The 12,648-nt window shown below is 37.4% G+C and overlaps 1 protein-coding gene across 7 annotated transcripts in view; it reads left to right on the forward strand.

Moving 5' to 3' along the window:
• The window catches only part of PCCA (propionyl-CoA carboxylase subunit alpha), a 429,374-nt gene that overhangs the window by 245,012 nt on the left and 171,714 nt on the right, over positions 1 to 12,648 (forward strand). For all 7 annotated transcript variants that reach the window (XM_036250623.1, XM_036250627.1, XM_036250628.1 and 4 more), the window contains 2 exons: positions 4,808 to 4,918; positions 9,297 to 9,405. In XM_036250623.1, coding sequence (XP_036106516.1) covers positions 4,808 to 4,918; positions 9,297 to 9,405 — 220 coding nt within the window. The remainder of the gene's footprint in view (positions 1 to 4,807; positions 4,919 to 9,296; positions 9,406 to 12,648) is intronic.

Consider the following 12,648-nt stretch of genomic DNA (forward strand, 5'->3'; position numbering starts at 1 on the left):
GATGATGTCACATTTTACTAAAATTTCTTAGGTATATTGATTTCATCAGAAATTTCTTATACCTCTCATACTTTCCCAATAGATAAATACATAATTACAAAGGCCTTAGAAACATTAGTTACTGAATATGGGCTATGTCATTACCCACAGAGCAAGGTCCGGATAACTGCATTTCTCCTGGGCATGTGTTATGAAAGATATTATTGGATCACTGTCAGTATGTGATGACTTCTTCCATGGAGTATTTGTGTAGCTAAAGGAATAATATTAATATTTGAATTTTGGGACTTTTTCTAAATGTTTTGAGGTAGTTTGAAGAGATTGAAAATTGCATTTTATAAAATTTTATACACATAGTATCTTCTGAGTCAGGAACAGAGATGCTCAGAGGTTTTCATATGATGGCTGGTATGATCTATTATAAAGAGATGCATAGAAAAATGCCTAAAAGGTTATATTAGGTAGCATGCATTGCCTTAGAGGTAAGAAGTCATAATGTAAAGATATATCCTTCTTTCCCATATACATTACATTAGGGTATACATATACATTGCATATACATTAGGGTATAGGGTAACCTCTGTAACATAGATTCCTAAGTACAGTGGTATGAGAGGGATAGAAATTTACTTCTCATGTAACACTCTGGCTAGTTTTTGCTGATGGGCAAGTTAGTGTTCTGTGGCCATTCCAGGAGACACCCATACACTCACATGCCCGTCTTGCTTGCTCCACTTCATCTGCATTGGGAAAGCTGAGCTCATAGGAAGAAAGGAGGCAAGGAAGTCCAAGCAATTTTTTTTTTTTTCCCAAGAAAGTGAGGCCAAAGTTGGATACATCACTTTAACTTTCAATCCCTTGTTTAGGAATTAACTTTTCATGTCTAGCTTTAAGGTAGACAGGAAAGTGGAGTCTGTGTCTGGGTAGTCTTTTGTTCAGCAAGACTCTATTGCTGTCAAAAACATGAAAAGCAGATTCTAGGGGGAACTAGCAGTTTGTCACAATATACTTATGTATTAAATTTTTTTACACGTATCTTATTTTAATTTATATTATACGAAACTTTAGATAAATTATTCAGTCTCTTTGGATCAGTTTTCTTTTCTTTTATCCTCACCTAGGGATATATTTTTATTGATTTTAGAATGAGAGGAAGGGGGGGGAGAGAGAGAGAGAGAGAGAAACATCGATGTAATGGAGAAACATTGAGCGTTGGCCTCCTGTATACACCCTGACGGGGGATGGAACCTGACAGTTCCCCCAAAGCAGGTTCTGTACTATTTGCTCGCATTTTTCTTCCTGTGATATTTCATTGCAGCAGAAGTAGTAGTTGTGGAACAAATGCTGATAGATGTGGATGGACTTGCTCAGGATATTGACATTGTTAAAACCTCACAGCAATGTTGGCATTTTTTTGGTAGAGGGCCAGAGATGAAGTATTGAGATTGTGGGTCACAGTTTCTGTGGCAGCTACTTGACTCCATTACTGTAGCAGGAAAACAACCACATGAAATCACTGCTGTGTTTCATTAAAACTTTGTTTATTTTTTTAATCCTCACCCAAGGATCTTTTTCCATTTTTTTATTATCAGATAGAATGTGAGGGAGGGAGAGAGAGAGGGAGAGGGAGAGAGAAAGAGAAACATCAATGTGAGAGGGACACATTAGCTGGTTGCCTCCCACATGACCCCAACCAGGGCCAGGGACAAACCACAACCAAGGTACGTGCCCTTGACTGGAATCGAACCCGCTACTCATTGGTCCACAGGCCGACACTCTAACTGCTGAGCCAAACCAGTCAGGGCCCAGTAAAACTTTATTTACAAAAATCGATGGTAGGCCGATTTGACCTGCAAGCCACAGTTTGCTGAGACCTTGCATTACAGTGTGGATATGCCCTCTAGATAGAAATAGGTATTAATTTAGACTTGTGGAGTTGCATTCTTATAGAATATGAAATTGGAAGTTAGGTAGGTCACTGCTGGGATTAGGATGCAGTACAACATCTGTCTGATATTTATTTGTTTTAATTTTTTTCCTTTTGCTTTTTAGACAGAGAGAGAGAGACAGAGACAGAGAGAGACAGAGACATCAGTGAAAGAGAACATCAATTGGCCGCCTCCTGCATGCCCCCCACTGGAGATTTGGCCCACAACCTAGGCATGTGCCCTACTGGGAATCGAACCGGTGGCCTCTTGGTGCATGGGTCAATGCTCAACCAGTGAGCCACACTGGCCAGACTGATATTTACTAATTATTATCTTCTGTATATTCTCATAGTTCTCATATCAAAGGATAGTAATGAGCACAATGATGATAATGTACCTTCTTGAGTGACAGACATTGCATTCAGCATTATCCCATTTGTAGCTCATGACAATCATACAAATAGGTTCAATTATTATCACCGTTTTACAAATGAGGAAGCTAAAATTTGGAGAGCTTACATAACTTACCCAAGGTGAGAGGTAGACTTTGTACCTGAATGTGAGAGATTGTTCGCTTACTTGATAATTGTAAAAGTGAGAGTTCTGCGACTTGAATAGCAAGATGAATCAGTCTTTCTAGGTTTGTTTCTGCATCATGGTACAGATTAGAACTATACAGCAGTGGGCTAAAGAAGTTATAAGGAATTAGTAGACCTCAATGTTTTGCTTCAATTTCAGTTCTATTATGTTCCAGTTGCCTGCTTTTCCTGGATTTGAAGTGCCTCTGTACACTACCTTTTGTCCTACTTAACATCTTTGTAATCTACATGACCAAGATCAAATACTTCCTTCATCAACTCTTTCTATATCATAGAACTCTCCCCATGCCATTCATGTCCCTCTCGTGGCAGTTTTCCTCTTGTGAAGTGACTTTGTAGTAGGACATTGTGTACTGGCTTAGTTTTTCCTACTAGATCAGAAGCTTTCCCCCTCTTCCTCCTCCTCCTCCTTTTCCTTCTTCTCTTCTCCTTCCCTTGATGTATAATAAACTGCTCATGTATACACCTGTGAAATTATCACCATGATCAAGATAGTGAACATTTCTTTCACCTCCAAAAGTTTTCTCATGGCCTTTGCAATCCACCTTCTCTCCAACCCTGGCCCAGTGCAACCACATGATCTACCCTCTGTCACTGTAAGCTGTTTTGCTTTTTCCAAAATTTTATATTAATGGGCTCATACAGTATGCATTATGTTTGGTTTTCTTTAATTCAGTGTAATAATTTTGAGATTCATCCTTGTACATATTAGTGATTCATTTCTTTTTATTGCTGTGTAGAATTGCATTGTAGGGACAGGCCACATTTTTAAAATTCATTCACCTGTTAATGGACATTTAGATAATCTCCAGTTTTGGATTTGTAAATAAAGCTATTAACCTTTGCACATAAGCGTTTGTATAGGCATATGGGTTTATTTTAAGTTGGGTAAATACTTGAGAGTGAATGGTCCGAATCATATGGTGAGTAAATGTTTAACTTTTTAAGAAACTGCCAAACAGTTCTGAAGTGGATGTATCAATTTATATTCCCACTCCAGGGTATGACAGATCCCATTTGTTCCACATCCTCACCATCACTTGGTATTATCTATCTATCTCTTAACTTTTAGCCACTTAAATTAGTGTTTGGTGGTATCTTCTTGTATTTCTTTGGCAATAATAATATTGAACATTTTTTCTTGTGCTTCCTGGCCATTTGTACGTCTTTTGTGAAATGTCTGTTCAGATCTTTGCTTTTATTTTTACTTGGTTTGTTTGTCAAGTTATTGTTTTGTAAGCATTCTATTGATTTTAGAAAAGAAAGGAGAGAGGGAGAGGGGGAGAAAGGGACATTGATGTGAGCCAGAAACATCTATTGGCTGCCTCCTGCATGCCTACTACTGGGGACTGAGCCCACAACCCAGGCACGTACCCTGACTGGGAATCAAACTGGCGACCTTTTGGTACATGGGATGGTGCTCAACCAATTGAGCCACATTGGCCAGGGTTGAATATTTTATCTCAGTCTGTGGCTTACCATTTCATTTTCTTAACTATATCCTCTGAAGAACAGACTTTAAAATTTTGATGAAATATGACTTGTTGATATTTTCATGATTTATGATTTTTATGTACTATGTAAGAATCTGCTGCCTACCTCATGGTAACAGATTTTTCTCCTGTATTTTCTTCTACTGTTTTTTTCACTTTTAGGTTTTACATTTAGGTTTGTGGTTCAACTTGAGTTAATTTTTGTGCATGGTGTAAGTTAGAGTTAAGGGTCATTTTTGTCTCCCAAATGGATATCTTGTTGGTCTACCCTTTATTGAAAATATATTTATTTTCCCATTGAATTGACTTAGCAATCACCAGCTTCTTAAATTGACATTTAGAGTTAGTTTTTGTTTTTCTTTTTTAATCCTCACCTGAGGATGTTTTTGCATTTATCTTCAGATAGAGCAGGAGGGAGAGAGGGGGGAATAGAGAGAAAGAAACATCGATGTGAGAGAGACACATCAACTGGTTGCCACCCACACAACCCCAACAAGGGCCGGGGAAAAACTGCAACCAAGGTACGTGCCCTTAGCGGGGACCGAACCTGGGACTCTTTGGTCCACAGGCCGACACGCTAACCCCTGAGCCAAACTGGCGAGGGCTAGAGTTAGTTTTATTGGTATCTCAAGTTCAGATATATTTTGTTGTTACTTGAATCGAAGAGGATGAATAATCTTGCATTGTTCTTGCTAGATCATAGGAAAGTGGTGATAAATTTCTCCTGATAATTAAAATTTTAACTGACTTATTCTCTAATTCAGTTTAATAATCATTGTATTTTTAGGTGTTATACACAATATTGCGTTACTTCGAGAGGTGATAATCAACACACGCTTTATAAAAGGAGACATCAACACTAAATTTCTTTCTGATGTATATCCTGATGGCTTTAAAGGTTTGTATGCATTGAATTATTTTAGTATATTAAAGTTATTTTTTATACTTATTGTAATGTATACTTTTCTGTTTCGAAATTAAGGCCTTTGGCCTATATTATTACCTATTTATTAACATATTTAGAGTATCCTATTGACACTTATGATTTTGAGTATTCATGAGTAGTTCATGAATATATACTCTGTCATTATGTTGAATGAAGAATTAAACTATGTGAAATGTTGATAGCCCAGTTTTGAAGCAAAACATATAGGCAGAGCATTATCCTACCTGATTTTCTGATTTCTGAAAGTCCATTCAGAATCATATTCCCTGCTGCTATAGGTATATGCAGGAACTCTTCTTTAATCATTTCAACTATGTGTGTGTGAAAATCAGTGCTGAAGATTTTAGAATACCAGATGTTATTTCTATTAATGAAAATGAAGATGCCTAAGAAGATGGTTGTGTGTATTCTGAAAAATTGGTTTTGAGTAAAATAATGAGTGGAATGTGACCCTTAGTACTACAAAGTTATCAGTGTTTGTAGATAGTAGAAAAATTGCTCACCGAGTGAGAGACAGAGAAAACCCTTTAGTAAGCATTAGAAACATGATTAACATAATATTAAGAAATCGACAGGTCTTACATGACACTTGATAGAAATATTATTCAGGTGAAAGCAAGAAGCCTCTACATATATTTCTTATGGACTTGGGGATATGCAAAGATTAGATATTCTCTACAAATATCAAGTGTTCTTTATATACATTTAAAGTCTTTTACTAGATAAAATGTCTCAGTCATTCTACAAACTGTATACAGATTGACATTAGCTTCCTGTAGTTGAACTATTAAATACATTTATAAAGCGATTTCTTACCTCACAAATTCTAGGTTTAATCAGGATTTTCAGATGCTTTTTTAAACAAAACATGTTTTTATTGTTTTTTTTTTAAGGAGAGAGAGAGAGAAACATCGATGTGAGAGGGATACATTGATCGGCTGCCTCATGCGCACCCCCTACTGGGGATTGAGCCCCCAACCCGGGCAAGTGCCCTGACCAGGAATTGAACTGGGTTCTCTCAGTCCATAGGACAATAATCAATCTACTGAGCCACACTGGCCGGGTGATTTTCAGATGCTTTTATGTCTGCCTGGCTAATGCATCTGTGAAGGTGACATGACATGAAACAGTAGGCAGAGGCGACAGCAGGTCAAAACTTCAGGGAACCTTTAGAACAAACATTTTATGTGCATGGATTCTTTTAAATATATAAAATGTACACATTTGTATGTGTATGTGTGTGTGTGTGTGAGAGAGAGTGTGAGTGTGAGATATATGACATTTTATCCTGTTACCATAGAGAAGAAAATGGGGAATTTAAAATTTCTAATTTGAGAGTTGATTACTATGTGCTGTACATTTAGCAGTAATGTCCCAAATTCTTAAGAGAATTCAGATATTTACCTAGCACTTAATATTGCAATTTTCTGTGATGAACTTAATATATTACATTTGCTTTTTTTTTTTTTGGTAGGAAATTATCAGCACTGACACTATAATTCTGTTTATTATGCTTATGCTATTGGAATGGCTTTAGCAGTTTTTAACCTCAGCTTTTCTTTTACATTTGAGGAAGCTAAAGCACAAAGAGCTTAAGACTAAAAAACCAGTAATATGATAAAGCCAGAAACTGAATTTAGAGCTTTAAACTTTTCTTTTAGTATTCATTCAGTTGTAGTTAGATTCAAAGTCATAAATCACAAAAGTTTTCAGAGTATGCTATATGGTGTCATATTGCCTATAAGGACTTTAAAGTACATACACATATTTACCATTCTTCATGTCTACGTCTTGTTTCTTCATATAATTTTCATGTCAATTCTTTCTTCTCTGAATGGCTACTATCTTTTGTTCTTTATCCTCAGATTACTCTGTTTCTTTTCCCTCGTTTTTCTCTAGAACAGGTCTTAGATATATTAAACTGTGTCATTTTGATTGTTTGATATATGTGCCTGAAAGAGCAGCAGGAAGTGGCAACCGAAGTTAATCCAGGATCTTCTCCATATGTTTGAGGCTGGGTCATTTGCCCCTCTGGGATTACCCATCTGCTTCCCATCTGTCCAGCTACCCTGGCTCTATGCTTAGGCAAATGCCTATTTTTATAACTGCATAGAAATGTTTTATTATATATGTATATTATCCCAAGTTGATTTGTGGACTAGGACAATGTTACTAACGGTTCTTAGATTGAACTTTGAAATGATTGTGTTTAAATTTTAAAAATAGGATATACAAGAATTAGTTCTTTATGTCAATGTTAGATTCTAATGTTGCAAAGCTTCTTCCTTTGATTCGGAAAAGTAAATGGAAAATGGGGACAAAAGTATTTTGATTCTGAAATAAAGGGAAAATAAGAAAAAGTATTTTAAGAACTGTAATTTTAGTAGGCCTGTAATGAACATTTTGGACTTATTTCTCTGCTGCACCACTACACTTCAGTCACCAGCCTCTCTCTTTTCGGAAAAGTTGCAGAATTTTTATAGTAATTGAATTCAATATAAGAAGAATACCATTCATTTTACTTCTCTTATTTATTGAACTGAATTTAGTAAAATAGTTCTTTACCTTTAAGAGTGGTACTACGATATATGGACTGAAGTGTGGCCTTTTAAAATCCAGTCATTAAAATCATTCAACAAATAATAGATGTAGGACTCTAGAAGAAATTCAGAGACGAGTAATATATTTTTTGTGCTCTTACGGAACTTACATCACAAGAGAAATAAACATGTAAAGAACTAATTACAGGACAGAATAAAATAAATGCTAAGTAAAGATATAAGCAAAGTATCTTGAGAGTAGAGAAAAAAAGAAACAAATTCTGATTTATGGGGTCAAAGCTGGCTTCAAGAACAAGGTAGCATTTAGACACACCTTTCCGAGGACTCTATTCCATCGCTCTAGGGCCACCAGACGCCTGGGGAGAGCCACTGTGCACATCTCCTAGTGCATCCTCTTTGATGTAATGTTGGTAGTTTGAAATTAGCCCTTGAGAAAGTACTTACAGTAAGAAAACAGGCAGGTGCTGCACACTGGGACATTACTGGGGCTTTCCCTTCCCTTCAGGTTCATGAAGCATTGCACCTTTCAATTTCATGAAGCACCTCCACATAGAAAATTGTGCTGCACATCTGGAAAGTATCTGTATTCTAATTATGAATATTTTTAGTCATTTCTATTAAAAAAAATGTTTTTTAAACATAATGTTTAGCCCTGGCCAGTTTGGCTCAGCAGTTAGAACGTCAGTCCAGGGACTGAGGGGTCAAGGTTCGATTCCTGATGAATGAAGGGCATATACCTGGATTGCAGGTTTGAACCTTGACCGGGTTGTGTTGGAGGCAACCAATTGATGTGTCTCTCTCACATCAATCTTTCTCTCTCTCTTTCTCTCTCTCCCTCCCTCCCTTTCCCTTCTACTTTCTCTAAAAATAAATGGAAAAATATCCATCCTCAGGTGAGGATTAATAAAAACAAAAAACCCATAATGTTCAAATTGCCTCATTCCTTTCAAATGAGTTTAAAGAACTATCTGATTTTTTTTTTCTTTTGTGAATTTTACAAGTAGCGTCTTCTTGCAAATGGTGCAATATTCAAATTGCCCGTACTATACCATTTAATACTCTATTATCTGTGTATAGCACTGTGGTAAACAAAGATAGTGTTAGAAATTGTGGTGAGATTACAGCTCTTAAGGGGGCATGTAAATAGAGATTTCCCTGCTGCACAAGGCTCAGCCAGACCACTTCCTAAGTGTTAGGTTAGACCACTCTCCCCAGGTCCACTATATTGTGGTAGGAATTAAAGCGGGGAGAAGAGAGATTAGTTGGCTGGTTGATTGGGATTCAAACCTTGACTGCATTCAAGAGCATTATACATATATTTTCCTTTAATCCTTCACACTACAAAACATGGCCTAGCCAATGTCCTTGACCAACAACTCTCCTTTTGTACTCTTCCTTTATCCTCTCCTTAGAAGTAAAATTGGAGGTGAGGAATGATAAGGAGAAGCAGATGTGAGGAGCCTTAAGGTTTTCCTAGAGATCTGAGTATGGTTTTTTATTTGTAATTGTTTTGTTCTGTGCCTGCTTAATATATTTTTCTCGGAAATTAGACTATAAATGTCTAGCGAGCAGAGTTTTTTGCCTCATTTGAACAATCTTGCTCCCTCCCATACCCCCTGCAAGCTCCAGTGTCTGGTACAATACTAGCTCCATAGTAGGTGCTTGATAGCATACTAGTTTGAATGACTCATAATTCCGAAAGATAGACATGTAGATGTTGACATTATGTATGTATTTGACCCTTTGATGGATTGTTTGATTTCCCTCAGGACACAAGTTAACAGAAAAGGAGAGAAACCAATTATTGGCAATAGCATCATCATTGTTTGTGGCATCCCAATTAAGAGCACAGCACTTTCAGGAACATGAAAATTCAAGGTATGTTAGATCATTTAAAACAGAATAAATGAACAGAAAAATACGAATTATCTAATCTACATACAAAATTACTAATAACAGATGTAACTGATCTCAGTTCTAGAAGTTCTTTTGAGTGTTTGGAGAAGTATAATAAAGTCACACTGCTTAAAGATTGTATTGCTTGTCTTTTGTTCAAATGAATTTTTTTAACTTAAAAAGAAAGAAAAGGATGTTTGCCCCTTTAATTTGGACATTATTAGAGGTAAGAAGATACTGATTTGATCTGAAAACTTATAGGAAATCTGTTCAAGTAATTTGTATTTCTGTTTTATTACTTTGTTAATCTTGAAAAATTTTTTGAGAAGTGTTATAGTACTAAAATTTAGAAATGAATCTTAGCAGTTTCAAAAATATGTGTATGAAACTCATTTATAAAATACAAGAAGGAGTTGCACCAGGTTGCATTACTTATTTCTGAGCCCTAAGTATAACTTTCATCTTCTAGTAACCTAAGTGAAAGGGAAAGCATGCTTTATCCAAAGGCAAATAAAACCAAATCTTTGTGTATTAATGCTTCTGACAATTATTTATTATGAATGTCTGTGTGTTTGCTAGAGTAACCCTACTTTAGCAAATATTATCTATTAGTTGTTAAAGTGATGCTGTTGATAAAATTGTGTGACTTCAGCTTCTTTTTCTTTTTCTTTTCCACAAGAGGAAGAACAAAGATATAGAGAAAAAGAGATAGCAGGTGACAAAGCAGCTCTGAAGAGCACAGTTCAGAAATTTCATATCACCCCTGAAGAATTAGGGAGAAGCAAAACTAAATTGGATTTAGGCGACATGTTATTAACTAATGTGGTTTTGCTTAGTAACTGGTACTCTTCTTTGTTCTCATTCTCAAGAGAAAGTAGAGGAAGTTTAATGAACAATTAAAAAATATATATATGTTTTTATCCTTGGCCATTTTGGCTCAGCGATTAGAGCATCGGCCTGTGGACCAGAGAGTCCCAGGTTTGGCTCCTGGTAAGGACACGTATCTCCGTTGCAGTTTGTCCCCGGCCCTGGTTGGGGTCGTGTGGGTGGCAACCAGTCAATATGTCTCTCTCACATCAATGTTTCTCTCCCCCCACCCCACCTCTATCTGAAGATAAATGCAAAAATGTCCTTGGGTGAGGATAAAAAAAACAAACTATATATATATATATATATGTATATACATATATATATATATATATATATATATATATGTTTTTATTGATTTTTTTTTTAGAGAGAGAGAGGAAGGGAGAGAGAGATAGAAACATCGATGTGAGTGAGAGAAACATCGATCAGCTGCCTTCTGCACGCCCCTCACTGGGGATTGAGCTCCAAACCTGGGCATGTACCCTGACCGGGAATTGAACCTGTACCTCTCAGTCCATGGGACGACACTCAATCCACTGAGCCACTCCAGGCGGACTTAATGAATGATTTTTTTTTAAAGTTATGATTCAGCCCTGGCCGGTTTTGCTCAGTGGTTAGAGCGTCAGCCTGTGGTCCAGAGAGACCCAGGTTTGGTTCCTGATAAGGGCAGGTACCTCGGTTGCAGTTTGTCCCCGGCCCTGGTTGGATCATGCAGGTGGTAACCACTCAATGTGTCCCTTTCATGTCAATGTTTCTCTCTCTCTCTCTCTCTCCTTCGCACTATATCTGAACAAAAAATGGAGGAATGTCCTCGGGTGAGGATAAAAATAAAAGTTATGATTCAGCCCAGCCAGTGTGGCTCAGTGGTTGAGCGTAGACCTATGCACCAAGAAGTCACCAGTTTGATTCCTGGTCAGGGCACATGCTCAGGTTGTAGGTCAAATCCCCAGTGGGGGGCATGCAGGAGGTGGCCAGTCAGTGTTCTTTCTCTGTCATTGATGTTTCCATCTCTTTTCCTCTCCCTTCCTCTCTCTCTAAAATCAATAAAGAAAATAATTTTTTTTGAAGTTATGATTCAGTAAATATCTAGGGAGAAATTAGAGAATATAGACTATCAATAAATTACTAAATGAGCTGAAGGAAGAGGAAAATGGTCAATGAAGACATGAATCAGGTTGGTTTCCTCCCCCTTAGTTGACTGTCCAGTGTGATAACCACTAGCAATGTGTGTCTATTTGAATTAAAATTAAATTAAAAACTCAAATTCTCAGTCACATTTCAATGTCATTAACCACATTTCTACTTCCAGTGCTACATAGCCCTTGATGTATTGTGGTTAGTTGTTATCACAACAGAAAGAACCTTTGCATTGTTGCAGTTCTATGTTCCTCAAGCTCTGTTGAGCAGTGCTGTTTTGGAGGGATGTGTTGTGGGATAGATCCTAGATTTTGTTTTAAAACCAGAACCGTCTCATATTATTTGGACCTTGATAATTTCAGAAGTCCTGAGTGTAACTAATGAACTGGTTGAACTGGTTTGATCTGTAAGAAATGTCTTCAAGCCTGACCAGTGTGACTCAGTGGATTGAGCGTTGTCACATGGACTAAGAGGTCCTGGTTCAATTCCTGGTCAGAGCACATGCTCGGGTTGTGGGCTCAATCCCCAGTAGGGGGCGTGCAGGAGGCAGATGATCAATGTTTCTCACAATGATATTTCTATCTCTCTCTCCCTTTCTTCCTCTGGCTGGTTTGGCTCAGCGGTTAGAGCACTGGCCTGAGGCCCAAAAGATTTCGGGTTTGATTCCCAGTCAAACCTGGGTTGCAAGTTTGAAGTTTGATCCCATGCCCTGGTGGAGGCATGCAGGAGGCAACCAATCGATGTGTCTCTATCACATTGATGTGTGTATGTTGCTTTTTTAAATTAATTTATTTATTTTCTTTGGTATTTGCCCCTAGTGGGAACCGACCCCAGGTCTCTCTGGTCCATAGGCCGACACTCCAACCGCTGAGCCAAACTAACCAGGGCTGTGTATGTTTCTTTCTCTCTCTCTCCATCAGTCCTCCCTTCCACTCTCTCTTAAAAAAAAAAAAAAAAAAAAAAAAATCAATGGAAAAATATTCTCGGGTGAGGATTAACAACAACAAAAGAAATCAAGTTCTTTTTTCACTCCTCACCCAAGTATATGTTTTTATTGACTTTTAGAGAGGAGAGCAAGAGACAGACAGACAGACTGACATTGATCAGTTGCCTCCTGTACATGCCCCAACTGGGGCTTGAACCCACAACCTAGGTATGTGCCCTGACCAAGAATCAAACTCGCAACCTTTTTGGTATACAGAATGACGCTCTAATCAA

The sequence above is a fragment of the Molossus molossus genome, unplaced genomic scaffold (assembly GCF_014108415.1).
Source record: "Molossus molossus isolate mMolMol1 unplaced genomic scaffold, mMolMol1.p scaffold_m16_p_9, whole genome shotgun sequence".
In the NCBI taxonomy this organism is placed as follows: domain Eukaryota; kingdom Metazoa; phylum Chordata; class Mammalia; order Chiroptera; family Molossidae; genus Molossus; species Molossus molossus.